At 42.3% G+C, this 16,197-nt stretch overlaps 1 protein-coding gene across 1 annotated transcript; it reads left to right on the top strand.

Annotated features, from left to right (window-relative positions):
* The first annotated feature begins 50 nt into the window (after nucleotides 1-50).
* On the top strand, nucleotides 51-14,209 carry ZSCAN29 (zinc finger and SCAN domain containing 29). Its single transcript, XM_049782474.1, has 5 exons — nucleotides 51-712; nucleotides 1,191-1,305; nucleotides 2,829-3,512; nucleotides 9,357-9,854; nucleotides 13,164-14,209. The coding sequence occupies exons 1-5, from the start codon at nucleotides 395-397 to the stop codon at nucleotides 14,030-14,032; spliced, it is 2,484 nt and encodes an 827-aa protein (XP_049638431.1). The 5' UTR covers nucleotides 51-394; the 3' UTR covers nucleotides 14,033-14,209.
* Nucleotides 14,210-16,197: the final 1,988 nt, after the last annotated feature.

Below are 16,197 nucleotides of genomic sequence, written 5' to 3'. Positions count from 1 at the left end.
TCTCTTCGTTGGAACCCCACTATGGAACGTCGGTCAGGTGTGCTAAAAAAGGGGACCAAAGCGGGCATCAGGGAAGAAGGAAGAGGAACAGACGACTTGACAGTCTCTGCTGCTTTCCCAGTGCCCTGCCAGTTGCCCTATGCACGCTTTGGAAAAGACATCTTGCCAGCTGTCGCGACTCGGGTGCCAGCGCGGACGGCCACTCCGAACACTTGGGAAGTCAGGCCGGTCTTCAGACCATGGCAGTCTTTAGACTTAGGAGACTGTTTGTGATGGTGATGCCCTCTCCCTCTACCTAGGAGGAAACTCAGCTGCAGATTTCTCAAGGACACCGGAAGGAGGGGTAGACCTCAAGTGGAGACTTTCCGTGCAAGGAAGGTTCCTTCTTCCATGAATGATGGCCAAACCCACACGAAAAGGGAATGGCACAGACTCTGAGACTTTGAGGCAGCGCTTCAGGAGATTTCATTACCAAGAGGTGACTGGACCCCGAGAAGCTTTCAGCCATCTCTGGGAACTTTGCTGTCGCTGGCTGAGGCCTGAGACGCGCACCAAGGAGCAGATTGTAGAATTGCTGGTGCTAGAACAGTTCCTGGCCGTCTTACCTGGCGAGATCCAGAGTTTGGTGCAGAAGCAGTGTCCAGAAAATGGAGAGGAGGCAGTGGCTCTGGTGGAAGATTTAGAGAGAGAGCCTGGAAGACCCAGACATTCGGTGAGAAAGATGGGGCGTGGGAAGGGGACTTCAGAAGTATTTGTTGGTGAAGGGGTAAAAACTAAATTGAGGTGGAGGTTTAAAGAGGGACACAGTCACCTTTGGTGATGCTTGTAGTTCTGGTCCTGGGGATAAGCTTATCTGGAGATACTACCTGATCACCTTTGCTACCCAATCAAGAGTTTTTAGAGTTTTAACTTTTAAAGTAGGGAAGATGGAATTACTTCTTAGCCTTTAGCTGCATTTACTATTTTGATATTTTCCTCTGGAGTTCCAGCTGCCCCTGAGTGTTATCACACTTCCTCACCCCACTCTAGCCATGACCCAAAAGGGATTGATTGGGGGAAGGGGGGTTTAAGGCTTTGCAGTGACAATTAATGGGGGTTATTTTTAAGTCAAAGTCTCTGTGAAGGGGCAGGAAATGCGCTTGGAGATGACTCCCCTGAAATCATCACAAGAGTTATTAAATATTCAGCAGGATTCAGTGGAGACCCAGCCCATCGTAGTACACAAGAAAGAGAGGGCAAGAAGCCCAGACCTGGGATCACAGGAGATGAATCCAAAGGAGAAGCTCAGACCTATTCAAAGGAGCAGTGAGTAGATTTATATGTGAAGACAAGTTGACATTCAAAATTGGGGAATAGGGTTGGGAATAGTGAGTGGGCAAGGGTTATCAGGAGTGAGTAGAACTTATAAAATTGGGCATTTTTGGAGGGGTACCTCTTTAGGGTATTTAGTTAAATCCATTATTACACTGCTTTAGCTCTTTTATTATAATTATTATTATTGGTTTTTGGGCCACACCCAGCAGAGCTCAGGGGCTACTCCTGGCAGGCTCAGGGGATCATATGGGATGCCAGGGATAGAATCCAAGTCGACCACGTGCAAACATCCTACGTGCTGTGCTGTTGCTCTAGCCCCTATCTCTCTTTTTTTTTTTTTTTTAAGCCCCTATCTCTTAATCCATTTGCCAAAGGTTTCCTTGCCATTTTTCAGAATTTAGATTGATTTTATTTTCTCTTTGTAATGACAATAGAAAGTTATTATTTTCTAGATGCAGATTTTTTTCTGTTTGTTTTGGGGGCAATACCTAGTAGTGTTTAGGGCTTACTACAGGCTTTCTCCTGGCAGACTCAAGGAATCATGTGGATATTGGGGATAGAACTTGGGTCAAGCACCTTACCTGCTGTGATCTCTACAGCTCCTCTTTTCTTCTCTTTTTTTGGGGGGTGGGGCACACCCAGCAGCACTCAGGGGTTACTCTTGGCTCTGTGCTCAGAAATCACTCCTGGCAGGCTTGGGGGACCATATGGGATGTGGAGGATTGAACCTCAGTCAGTCCCGGGTCAGCAGCGTGCAAGGCAAACAATAGCTTCTTTTTTCTTGAATGCATATCTTCCTTTTAGTTATTTTCTTTCTCCAGATTAAACTTTGTTTCATTTTTTTTCCTTTTACACTGGGTTAAACCCAGTAGTATTCAGGAAGTACTGTTGCTGCTCTAGGAATTGAAACTAGGGCTACAGCAAGCAGAGCACAGGCTTGTAACCCTTTGAGCAATCTCCCTGGCCCTAAACTTTAATTCTTTAAATTGATCCCTAAAAGCTGATTTCTTCAGATCTTCTTATTTTCCAAGTCTCCTGCAGAAGCTTTAAATTCTCCAAATAGTATGGAAAACTAATTATATATATTCTTCTAGTGAGAGTCTTTTTTTTTAACTTTATTTATTATTGATTGAATGATTGGTTTCTGGGCCACACCCAGCGGCACTTGAAGGCCACTCCTGGCTCTGCACTCAGAAATCGTCCATGGTAGACTGAGGGACCATATGGGATGGTGGGAACCGAATCAGGTCCCTTCGGGGTCAGCTGCATGCAAGGCAAATGCCCTACTGCTGTGCTATCTCTCTGGCCCCCCAGTCAGAGTCTTGATAGGTTGAGACAATAAGAATATTAGGTTTTTATTACTATTATCCCCACTGCCTTCAACCCATTGAAATTTCTGAAAACATTTTCTTAGATATTTCATAAACCTCAGGGATAAAAAGGCAGGTTTCAATTCAGAGATGGTTTTAATGACCAGTCCAAACTATAATATGTTTTGTTTACTTTTATATAAGCAGGATTTCCATTTCCTAAATCCAGCGTGGCCTCCCTGGAACAAAGACAGCCACAGATCCCAGATAAGGATAAGGAACTGTCAAGGACAGGAGATACAGGAAAGCATGCTGATCTGCTCTCATCCCGGAAGGAGAAAAGAAACTGGGTGGAGCAAGATCACCGGGCTACTGAGGATGAAAAGGTGGTAGGTGTACACTGGGGCTATGAGGAGACCAGAACTTTAATTGCAATTCTCAGTCAGACTGAGTTTTATGAGGCTCTCCAAAACTGTCATCGAAACAGCCAAGTGTATGGAGCTGTGGCTGAGCAGCTGCAGAAATATGGCTTTCTCCGGACCCTGGAACAGTGTCGGACCAAGTTCAAAGGTCTCCAGAAAAGCTATCGAAAAGTTAAGAGTGGACATCCACCTGTGGCTTGCCCATTTTTTGAAGATATGGAAGCCCTGATGAATGCTCAGGTCATTGCCTTGCCTACCAATGGCCTTCAGGAGGCAGCGTCTCACCACTCTGGCCTGGTGGACAGCAATACTGAAATTGGAAAGCCAAGGCAAGGAGACTGGCAGCACAATGAGAGAGCAGAAGAAAAGATTGCTGAGGAATCTGACAGTGATGAAATGGACCAGGAGGCTACACCTCAAGACCCCAACAACTTGACTGCTCCTGTCCTTTTCCGAAGCCCAAGTGGTAAGACGCTTTTCTTCTTGGGGTGTTGGTATTATACTTGAGGCAGAATTGGATTGGACCTGGGAGTCAGGAAGCTTACTGTCACCTCTGATAACAGATAACTTAGACATAGAGATACCTTTCTATTATATATATTAGTTATGTATATTTTATCCTATTTTTGAAAATAAGTAAAGGAATAATTTTAGGTATTTATAATATACCAGCTCATCTGAAAGTCCTATTAAGGATTTTCATGCCTCCCATATCTTTAATAATATAATTTCCCCCTGACTTCCTTAAAAAACCATGAATTGAGAAAACACAAGTATTTATTGAGCAACTTAGATGGTCACTGTTCTTTATTTTCTTTTACTAACCCTAGTTTCAAAGTCATATGCATTCCTTTTTATTTTATTTTATTTTACTTTTTTGGCTTTTGGGTCACACCGAGTGCTGTTTAGGTATTACGCCTGGCTCTGCACTCGAGAAATTACTCCAGGCAGTATACCATGTAGGATACTGTGGATCGAACTTGGGTCAGCTGTGTGCAAGGCAAACACCTTACTCACTGTGCTATCGCTCTGGCCCTGTATTTCTTTTCACTTAGAGTACATAGGGAAAGACTGTGAAGTTGGGAAAACATTTTCTATCTCCTCTTTGAAATTAGCAACACAAATTAGCATTTTTAACAGGACTTTTAACATTTTTTTTTTTTTTTGGTTTTTGGGCCACACCCGGCGGTGCTCAGGGGTTACTCCTGGCTGTCTGCTCAGAAATAGCTCCTGGCAGGCACGGGGGACCATATGGGACACTGGGATTCGAACCAACCACCTTTGGTCCTGGATCGGCTGCTTGCAAGGCAAACACTGCTGTGCTATCTCTCCGGGCCCATGGACTTTTAACATTTTTAACAGGACTTTCTGCAGCAAGAAAGTTTGTTGAACTTCTATGCTGAAATAGTTTGCTTATAGAAACTTAAAAAAAAAGTCTTTTTGGGCCAGAGTGATAGATAGCACAGTGGTAAGGTGTTTGCCTTGCACACAGCAAACACAGGATAGACCCTGGTTCGAATCCCAGCATCCCATATGGTTTCCTGAGCCGCCAGGAGCAACTTCTGAGCCCATAGCCAAGAGTAACTCCTGAGCACTGGTGTGACCCCCCCAAAAATCCTTTTATTACTGTTGATAGAATTTATATAACTATGGGGGTGGAGTAGTGCCGCAATTGTTAGGGCATCTGCCTTGCACGCACTAGCCTAGGATGGACCGCAGTTGGATCCCCGATCCCCAGGCTTCCCATATGGTCCCCCAAGCCAGGAGCAATTTCTGAGCGCATAGCCAGGAGCATCACCTGGTGTGGCCCAAAAACCAAAAAAATAAAAACAAAACAAAAAAGAATTTATACAACTATGTTATGAAAGGAGCACCAAAGCAAAATGAACTCATAGCGTGAGTCAGAAGACTATCACTGAATGACCTTGGAGAATTCTCTAACCATGGCAGAGATTTTTTTCCATTAACTATAAAATAGGGCTTGGTATCAGGACTACATCATTATAACACCACATTTCCGGGTCTAGAGTGATAGCACAGAGTTACGGCATTCGCCTTGTAGGAGGATGACCTGAAATGGACCCGGGTTTGATCCCCTGCATCCCATATGGTCTGCTGAGCAATTTCTGAGCACAGTCAAGAGAAACCCCTGAGCGCCATCTGGTGTGTGGCCCCCAAAACAAAGAAATCCACTGCATTTCCTCTGCTAACAGTGATCATTTCCTTCCTTTAAGAATTACCTGTGTGGGGCCGGGTAGGTGGCGCTGGAGGTAAGGTGTCTGCCTTGCAAGCGCTAGCCAAGGAAGGACTGCGGTTCGATCCCCTGGCGTCCCATATGGTCCCCCCAAGCCAGGGGCGATTTCTGAGCGCTTAGCCAGGAGTAACCCCTGAGCGTCAAATGGGTGTGGCCCCAAAAAAAAAAAAAAAAAAAAAAGAATTACCTGTGTTAGGTTACTTTGGTTTTATTCTGACCTTTTAATCTTCTTTTTCTCATTCAGTATTCTCCACCTTTGGTGGGGTGGTACACCAGGTGGTGCTCCTGGCAGACTCAGAAACTATATGAGGGGGAGGGCTGGAGCAATATATAGTGAGTAGGACACTTGCCTTGCACACAGTCAACCTGAGTTCTATCCCTGGCATCCCATATGGTTCCCTGTGCCCTGCTAAGAGTGATTATTGAGCTAAGAACCCCTGAGCACCGCTGGTTATGGCCCCAAACCGAAAACCAAAAAAAGAAAGAAAGAAACCACATGGGAAGCTGGAGATCAAAACCTGGGTGGGCCATGTGCAAGGCAAACATCCTACACACTATACTAGCGCCCTTGCCCCTTTACCTTTTATTCCTACTGGACTAAATGTAGGTAAATAAGTCATAAGAAAACAATCACTGTTGGGCCCGGAGAGATAGCACAGCGGCATTTGCCTTGCAAGCAGCCGATCCAGGACCAAAGGTGGTTGGTTCGAATCCCGGTGTCCCATATGGTCCCCCGTGCCTGCCAGGAGCTATTTCTGAGCAGACAGCCAGGAGTAACCCCTGAGCACCGCCGGGTGTGGCCCAAAAACCAAAAAAAAAAAAAGAAAAAAGAAAACAATCACTGGGACCAGAGTGATAGCACAGCAGATAGAGTGTTTACCTTGCACACAGCCGACCTGGACCTGTTAGATTCCCAGCGTCCCATATGGTCCCCTGAGCTTGCCAGGAACAATTTCTGAGTGCAGAGCCAGGAGAAACCTTTGAGTACTGCCGGGTGTGACCCAAAAAGCCACCCTCCACCCCCCCAAAAGAAAACAATCAAAAATGTGGTTCATGTTAGTGGCTGAGTTTTTTTTTTTTTTTTTTTTATCTTTTTCTTACATTTTTTTCCTCTTCTCTTTTATTTGCAGTGAGAATAATGGAAGGATTATAATCTTCACCTGACTCTTCAGTGGGAGGAAACTAACTCTCCTTTCCCTCTTCCTTGGGTACTTTCAGGAGACTGTAATCATCTTGGCAAAGTACTGTCCAAGCCAAGGATGAGGGAACCATGCAGCACTAGCACCGATTCAGGCATGGAGATGCTGTTTGCTGCCTTACCTCCTTTTTGACTTCCGCTAGTCCTTCTCACTTATGAGGTGCATGACTACCAAGTCCTTATTTTGTACCTTTTAGGTATCTGCTATTAATTGGGCTATGAAGAAGCGATGAAATTCTGAAAGAGCCTGTTCTTGAGATTTTCCCATTCTAAAGGAACATAATTCATAAGGAAGCAGAGCTGATGGGAAAGAATTTTTAAAGACGTTAGGGGTGACTCATGGCTGATAATGACTGGGTTTTTCCTCTGACCAGTTATATTTTATTTAAGATCGGTATTGGAGGATTCTCAGACCCAATTTCCAGTGAGGGCTGTGTGTGGAGACCCCCCCCCCCCAAACTAACAAGCAATTATTTTTTGAGGGTTTTTATTTGTGGGGGGCAACACCTGGCAGTGGTCAGGGCTTTCTCCTGGCTGAGCTTAGGGATCACTCATAGAGGGGCTTAGGGGACCATATGGAGTGCTAGGGATCAAATCTGGGTTGACTATGTGCAAAGCAAGCACCTTAGTTACTGTCCCTTCTCTCCCACCCCACCAGCAAGCAATTTTTTTTGTTTGTTTTTGGGCCACCCCAATGATGGTCAGGGGTTACTCCTGGCTCTGTGCTCAGGTATTACTCCTGGTGAAGCTTCAGGGATCATATGGGATGCTGGGGATTGAACATGGGTTCGCTACATGCAAGGCAAGCACCCTATACTATGTACAATTACTCCTCCCAACAAGCAATTCTTGACCTTAGCAGGGTATCCAAGAATTCAACTCATCAGCTAGCATCAGATTTCAGTGTCAGAGCTCAATCTTCCAAGACTGTCTTCCACTTCAAACATGGTCACAAGCTCCAAGTAGTTTTTTGTGCTTTTGATTAGTTGGCAGATCAGACTGATCAGAGGTACTCACAAACCTCCTCCTAATTTCAGATGTCAGTTGCAAGTCCATATTCTGTGTGTTTCTGATGACTGGTTATATATTAAAAATCCCCAGTACAGTCCTAAGTTTACTTTGCACACAGAACTCAGGAAACCTAATTGTCACTAGATTGGTGGTCTTGAACTACTGGTACACAGACTGGTGTGAGACTGCAGGTGGAAAAGGTTGAAAAACACTGGTCTGAGGGCTGGAACGATAGCACAGCAGTAAGGCGTTTGCTGTTCATACAGCCAACACAGGATGGATCCTGGTCTGAATCCTGGCATCCCATATGGTCCCCCGAACTTGCCAGGAGTAACCCCTGAGTACTGCCAGGTATGGCCCAAGTCCCCCTCCCCCAAGAAAGAAAAGAAAAACACTGAAGCTGGAGAGATAACACCATGGTAGGGCATTTGCCTTGCACACAGCAGACCCAGGACGGACAGTAGTTCGAATCCCAGCATCCCATATAGTGCCCTGAGCCTGCCTGGAGTGCTTCTGAGTGCAGAAACAGGAGTAACCTTTGAGTGTCATCGGGTGTGACCCAAAAACAAAACAAAAAGAAAAATGGAAAACACTGGTCTGTCACCTTGAATACCTGACTATGGACTATTATGCAAGACAGGTTCTATTCCATAGGTGTAAAAAGGATGAAGAATGCTGCACTAGATCACTAAATTATTACAGATAATTTTTTTTTACAAAGAAATTAGAAGGATATGGAAGAGAGGCAAAGGACAAGGTCATTGGAAAAGGCAGGAAGCTTCTATATACTCTTTTCAGGTACATTATTCCCTCCCAAGAATGCATGTGTTCATCAGTCCAGATATATTCTGAAGTCTCCTGTTGAGAGTTCGAGACTTCATTTTTTAATATAAGAGGAGATACTTTGGGGCCAGAGAGGTAGTATGGAAGGAAGGTGTTTGTCTTGCACGCAGGACTGTGGTTCAAATCCCGGCATCCCATATGGTCCCCTGAGCCTGCCAGGAGCAATTTCTGAGCATAGAGCCAGGAGTAACCCCTGAGCGCTGCCAGCTGTGACTCAAAAACCAAAAAAATGAATAAATAAATAAATAAATAAAGAGGAGACACCTTGGCCAGAGAGATAGTACAGAGGTAACACATTGATACTAGCACATACCACTAATAACTACTTATTATTATTATTAATTAACACTGCTGTCAAGGTGTTTCAAAGCTCTTGCCTTGAATGCAGCTGACCATGATTGAATTTCCTGGCACCACCTAAGATCTCTGGAGTATGACAGGAGTGGTCCCTGAATTTAAAGCCAGTACAGAGCATAGCCAGGTGTGGCCCCTAAAATGCAATGAAACAAAATTTATTACACTAAATTAAAATGCCACAATCAGAATTCCAGATAAACGGGTAGAAAAATAGAAAAGTGAACTCTATATTTGTTCCAATATACATATTTGTTTCAGTGATCAGGTAGTACATCCTCATATTTGGAGGGTGGGATATTGGGTCGCACCTCGATTTCCTGGGGGGAAATCACTCCTTTTGGGGCATATAAATGGTGTTGGGACCAGAACCTGGATCAGCTACATGTAAGTGCGTAACCTGCTGTATAACTTACTGTGGTATCTCTCATCCTTTAATATTGTTAAATGAAACATGATAAACATCTCTGAAATTGGTACAAGATTTAAATTAAACAAAATATCCTAAACTTTGTATAGATTTTGAAAACATTAAGTATTTTTACTTTTTCATCTAAGAACCCAAATTTAGGTGATTTATCATAGTGTAGATGTTAGGATTGAGGGGTTCTGTCTATTGAGTGGTGCTGAAATTTCTTTTCTGGTGGCAGGTGTACACTGGGGCTATGAAGAGACCAAGACTTACCTTGCAATTCTAAGTGAGACACAGTTTTATGAAGCCCTCCAGAATTGTCATCGCAACAGCCAATTGTATGGAGCAGTCGCTGAGCGGTTATGGGAATATGGTTTCCTTAGGACACCAGAGCAGTGTCGGACCAAGTTTAAAAGCTTACAGACTAACTATAGGAAAGTCAAGAATGGCCAAACACCAGAAACCTGTCCCTTCTATGAAGAAATGGATGCTTTGGTAAGTGCCCGAGTTGCTGTCCCTGATAGCCAGGAAGAGGAGAAAGCTTACCTCCTCCAGACTAGTGACACAGATACTGAGAAGCAAGCTGAGGATGTAGAAGAGTTCACAGAAGATTCTGATGATGATGATGATGATGATGATGATGATGATGATGATGATGATGATGATGAGGATACTGAGCTACCACCCCCAGAGGCTGTTAGGAACCGTGCACCAGTCTTATTCCAGAGCCCCAGAGGTAAGATATTTTTTTGCATCTTAAAACATACAAAGGAGAGGGGGCCAGAGAGATAGCATGGAGGTAGAGCATTTGCCTTGCATGCAGAAGGACTGTGGTTCGAATCCCGGTATCCCATCTGGTCCCCCAAGCCTGCCAGGAGTGATTTTTGAGCATAGAGCCAGGAGTATCCTCTGAGCGCTGTTGGGTGTGACCCAAAAAAAAACAAAACAAAACAAACAAACAAACAAAAAAAACCCACAAAGGAGAGGCAGTGGAATTTAGGAGAAAATCACAAGTTTGAAAACCAGAACCTCTATATCTTTAATAAATTCTTGTGGGGCCATAATGATAGCATAGCAGTAGGGCATTTGCCTTGCACACGGCCAACCCAGGACGGATCCCAGTTTGATTCCCTGCATCCCATATTGTCCCCCACGTCTGCCATGAGCGATTTCTGATCCCAGAGCCAGGAGTAACCCCTAAGCGCCGCTAGGTGTGACCCAATAAAATAAAAATAAGATAAATTATTGTAACTACCTTATTTCTTCTCTATTAGTTGTCTACCAAAAATGGCTCCTAGGGCAAATAAAGTATTCATATGACTTTCTTCAAGGTTACAAATGTTGTAAGTCAGCTAACATCATTATATGAAAGCTTGGGTTCTCAGGAATTTAGTTAGAAGGAAATCTGAAAGCAAGGACCCTGACTCATTGTATATCTGAAATTCAACTATGAAGGACTCTGTAGATCACATTTGTTTCAATAAAATAAATTTTTTTTTTCTAAACATAGTTTAGAAGTCAACTTTTTAAAATACAAGTATATATGTGTGTTTTCATTTACAGATTACTCTTTTGCTGTCTTATATTCACTAAAAGGATATTCAGAATGCATTATCCCTAAGATTTCTATTGTGAATTTGTAATATGTTCATAGTCCATGAATCATTAAAAACATTTCAGCATCTGGAAAAAAAGGGAAGGAAATCTGAAAGCTAATTTTTTGTTGTTATTGTTTTTGTTTTGGGGCCACACTTAGCAATGCTTAGGACTTACTTTCCTGGCTCTACTCTTAGGGAACCCTCCAGGTGGAACCCTGCTGGAGGAAGTATATGTGGAGCCAGAGATGGAATCTGGATTTGCAATGAATTTTGCATTTTGGATTTTGCAATCTGGATGCGCAATGGCCTTGCCCATGGTACAAGCCTTCAAGCTAACAGTTCTCAAGCTGTAGTTATATATACCCATAATAGGATGTAGTTGATTTAAAAAGTTGATTTACTCATTTATATTTATCCTTCCAGTTTCACATTGGATACTAGTTATAGTCTGTGTTATTCACATATATGAAAATAAACAATCTTTTTCTTCTGTATATCTTTATCTTTTTTGAAATTTTTAGAGAATTGACTCTTTGAATTTTAGCTGTTACATTTAAAAAACAAACACAGCTTAACTATGGCTCGCCTTCTCATGGTAAGAATCCTCATTTTAGAGTTAAACATATAAGCAGGTGAATCTGTCACCCAGTTTATTACTTTAGAGTAAGTCACTCAATCTTTGAACTTCACTTTTATAGTGAGTCCTACTTACATGGTAGGCTTGATGTAAGTGAATTATGGTGATGAAGCACTTAGCACATATTAAGTAGTTAGTATATTAGTTTGCTTTCCAGAAGTTCTACAGATCAGCTCTTTTTCAAGTGTTCCATGATTTGGTAGGAAGCTTGACACAAATAGCAGGAGAGTGCAGTTAGGGCAGAAAAGGAACTCTGTATGTATTTTAGATATAAAATTATTTCTATTCAAGAATTCCTATCTAGGGGCCGGGTAGGTGGCGCTGGAGGTAAGGTGTCTGCCTTGCAAGCGCTAGCCAAGGAAGGACCGCGGTTCAATCCCCCGGCGTCCCATATGGTCCCCCCAAGCCAGGGGCGATTTCTGAGCGCATAGCCAGGAGTAACCCCTGAGCGTCAAATGGGTGTGGCCCAAAAACCAAAAAAAAAAAAAAAAAATTCCTATCTAACTTCTTTAATAACTAGCAAACAACATAAACTAGACTGCTATGATAATCCTGAAATGAGGCAAAAAAAAATACAGCAGTAAGTATGTCTTTTCAATAATAGTTAGAAATGAGCACTTTGCACAAAAACTGGGTTCTGAAACAATATGAAGTGATATGCATGATACCCCTTAAGTAACAGTATTGCAAACCACAGTACCTAAAAGGTAAAAAAAAGTAATGGAAAGATAGAGGGAGAGAGAGACTAAGTGAGAAAGAGAGAAAAAGAAAGAAAAAAGAACTGGGGGCATTGGTATCAGGAAATGTAGACTGGTGAAGGAATGGGTGTTGGAAACTTTATGACTGAAATTTAATAAGGAACAACTATTCACGGTGATTCAATTACTAAAAATCTAAAGAAAAAGGTCTTATCACTATCAAAATATAGTAATAGTCTCACTTTAAATTGGTAAGTTTGAGGCTGGAGTGATAGCACAGCAGGTAAGGCATTTGCCATACACCAGATGACCCATGTTCAATTCCTGGCATCCTATAAGGTCCCCTAGCCTGCCAGAGTAATTTCTGAGTGCAGAGCCAGGAGTAACCCGAGTGCCACCACTTGTGGCCAAAAAAACTAAACAAACAAACAAAAAAAAAATCTGTAAGTTTTGTCTACTATACTAAACATTTTTGTTGGTGTTTGTTTTGGAGCCACACCCAGCGACACTCAGGAGTTACTCCTGGCTCAGTGTTCAGAAATATCTCCTGGAGGCTCAGGGGACCATATGGGATGCTGGGGATTGAACCTAGATTGGTCTCAGTCAGCCACATGCAAGGCAAACAAACACCTTACCACTGTGCTATTGTTCCAGCCCCAGCAAGGTAGTTTTTATTTAAAATTTTTTAGAAAGTACATGTTCAAGAGAAAACTCAGACTTCTCCAGAATGAAAGTAATTAGGCGGAGATATAAAGAGACAAACAAGCAAGATATATGTTCAAAGGAGAACATGGGCTTGAAAAGAAAACAAGTATTTGAAATTTTAATAGATTGTAGTTTGGGATCTAGAGCTTTTATTTTCATTCATTTGGAGGGGCTTTATGCATTTGATATGATTCTTGTTTTAATCTAAAGCATATAATTGTGGATATGGAGAGTTTTGTTTCAGAACTGTACTTGGTAGTACTTGGAAGTTTCTTCCAGCTCATTCTACTTCATTGCTCAGATGCAATGCTGGGAATTGCACCCTGAGTGCAAAGTATGCAGTTAGCTAATTGAACTATCACGCTAACCTGGAAATGGATAACTTAAAAAAATTAATCTTGTATTAGGTTTTGAGGCTGGATTTGAGAATGAAGAGAATCTAAAAAGAGATATTTCTGAAGAAGTACAACTACATAGAACATTACTTGCAAGGTCAGAAAGGAAAATCCCCCGGTATCTGAACCAGGGTAAAAGAAGAGAGACTGAATGCAGATCAGGAAGTCAGTGGGAAAAAACTTCAAGAGAAAGAAGAGGAAAACTAACACTCCCAGAGAAGACTGTAGATAAAGTTCTTAGTCATCAGGGATCCTACTCAGGAGAGAGACCTTATAAATGTCTGAGATATGGCAAAAACTTTGTTCCAAACTCCCACCTTATGAATCAGATATCTCATCAAATGGAAAATTCATATAAATGTGCTGATTGTGGGAAAAGCTTCAGTCGAAGTGCACGCCTCATTAGACACCGGAGAATCCATACGGGAGAGAAACCTTATAAGTGTCTTGATTGTGGGAAGAGTTTCCGTGACAGCTCAAATTTCATCACTCACAGGAGAATCCACACAGGAGAGAAACCTTATCAGTGTGGTGAGTGTGGAAAACGTTTTAATCAAAGCTCCAGTCTTATAATTCACCAGAGAACCCACACAGGAGAAAAGCCCTATCAATGTAAAGAATGTGGAAAAAGCTTCAATAACAGTTCTCATTTCAGTGCACATCGGAGGATCCACACTGGAGAGAGACCCCATGTGTGTCCTGACTGTGGAAAAAGTTTCAGTAAGAGTTCTGACTTGCGTGCTCATCATAGAACCCACACAGGAGAGAAACCTTATGGGTGTCGTGATTGTGGCAAGTGCTTCAGTAAAAGCTCTGTTCTGAATAAACACCGAGAAATTCATACACGAGAAAAACTGCTTTCACGATCAGCACCTAAATAAGCCCCTGAAACTTTTAAAAGAAAGTGCTTCAATAAATGTATGTCTGGAAGTCTTCTAATAGTAAGATCCATCTCATATGCTATGCCCAACTAGCATTACTAAAATCTTTAGGATGTATCCCACTGTTACTTTTTTTTTTTCTTTTTTTTGATCTAGGCTTAGTTTTACAAGACAGTCTTCTTAAGAATGAAAGGAAGATTTCAGGGGCCGGAGCAGTGGCACAAGCGGTAAAGTGTTTGCCTTGCATGTGCTAACCTAGGATGGACTGTGGTTCAATTCCTTGGCATCCCGTATAGTCCCCCAAGCCAGGAGCGATTTCTGAATGTATAGCCAGGAATAACCCCTGAGTGTCACCTGAGGTGTGGCCCAAAAACCAAAAAAAAAAAAAAATGAAAGGAAGATTTTAGTCTCTTTTCTTTTCTACATTGGAATGGATAATGCCTATATTTTTCCCTTAACAGAGAAGACATAGACATCTTCATGTCTAGAGAAATGGGATTTTCCTAATTGAGTGGGTACAGTATTATGCATTTCCATTATTGAATGGAAACAAGTGATTCTGTTCACAATAGCCTTTGCTCAGATTGACACATGTCATTGCAAGCTTTCTTTTTTTTTTTTTGGTAGGGTGAGCCCATACCAGGGGGTACTCAGGGCTTATTCCTGGCTCTGTTCTCAGGGATCACTCCTGGCAGGCGTGGGGGTACCATATGGGATTCTGGGGATCGAACCTAGATTGCCTGCATGCAAAGCAAGCACCTTACCTGCTGGACTATCTGGCCTCATTGCAAATTCTTCCTTTATTTTAAAGGAGAGTTTAATGTCTATCTTGTTTCTAATCTATAGACATCTTGTCAAGAATCTAGGTGTATCTTATAGGAAAACCATGTTTACATAGTTTTGAGGTATGGATTGGATTTCATACATTGTGAATATACAACTACATTTATAGTCTCTAATTTTCTTAATTCTTTTGAGGGGCAGGAGGTTGGTGGACGTTGCAGGCTACTCCTGGCGCTGTGCGTGGGGAAACATACTGTATCAGAAATTGAATCAGAGTTGGCCATATATGCAAAGCATATATTAACCTGTACTGTCTTTCCAGCCCCTTGATTTTCTTTTTTCTGTCCCATCTTATCTCAGTTTTTTTTTGTTTGTTTTTTGTTTTTTGTTTTTTTTGGGTCACACCTGGCAGCGCTCAGGGATTACTCCTGGCTCTATGCTCAGAAATTGCTCCTGGCAGGCTCGGGGGACCGTACGAGATGCTGGGATTTGAACCACCGACCTTCTGCATACAAGGCAAACGCCTTACCTCCATGTTATCTCCGGCCCCTTATTTCAGTTTTATCTGTCCTTTATAACCCAGAAGCCCAAATAAGTCTGCTGAATAAGTCAGGTGATAGGAAAGCCTCTAAAGTCAAATTATTATCCACCTCATATTGCTATGCATTTAGTAGGCACTTAATATTTACCTATAATGAATAAATACTATTGCCACATTCTAATTGACTGGTAAAACATTACATTGTGCCAATAATTCTTTACCCTAATGGCAAAGAGAACAAATTATATCCTGTCTATGGAGATGTTAATACCCATGCAGACATATGCACATGCCAAACTATATACATCTATTTTACTTTTTTTTTATTTGGTTTTTGGGTCACACCCTGCAGCACTCTGGGGTTACTCCTGGTTCTATGCTCAGAAATTGCTCCTGGCAGGCTCAGGGGACCATATGAGATGCTGGGATTCGAACCACCGACCTGCATGTAAGGCAAACGCCTTACCTCCGTGCCATCTCTCTAGCCCTATTTTACTATTTTTGCTTTGGCCACACCCAGTGTTGCTCAGAGGTTACTCCTGGCTTTGTACTCAGGAATTTCTCCTGTTGGTGCTCAGGAGATCATAGAGGATGGTGAGGATCAAACCAGGGTGGGCTGCAAGCAAGGCAGGAACCCTACCTACTGTACTATCTCTCCAGCCTTTGTATACATCTATTTTAAAAGCTCTTCAAATACAATTCTGATCTTTTTAGTCAAGTAGTTTTGAACTAATTGCTTTCATGTTCTTAGTAGCATCAGCACAAGTTAAACCATATAGCACAAGTTAACTATCTTTATTATCCAAAACAGATAACACTGATATAGTCAAATCAGAAGTGC

Source organism: Suncus etruscus, chromosome 10 (genome assembly GCF_024139225.1).
Source record: "Suncus etruscus isolate mSunEtr1 chromosome 10, mSunEtr1.pri.cur, whole genome shotgun sequence".
NCBI lineage: Eukaryota > Metazoa > Chordata > Mammalia > Eulipotyphla > Soricidae > Suncus > Suncus etruscus.
The sequence above is the reverse complement of the archived record's forward strand: the minus strand, read 5'-3'. Positions and strand labels throughout refer to the sequence as shown.

Coding starts and splice junctions, on each gene's coding strand:
- ZSCAN29 (XM_049782474.1), top strand. CDS start 395: ATGATGGCCAAACCCACACGAAAAGGGAATGGCACAGACTCTGAGACT. Junction 1,306..2,828: donor CAGACCTATTCAAAGGAGCA/GTGAGTAGATTT, acceptor CTTTTATATAAG/CAGGATTTCCATTTCCTAAA. Junction 3,513..9,356: donor CCTTTTCCGAAGCCCAAGTG/GTAAGACGCTTT, acceptor TTCTGGTGGCAG/GTGTACACTGGGGCTATGAA.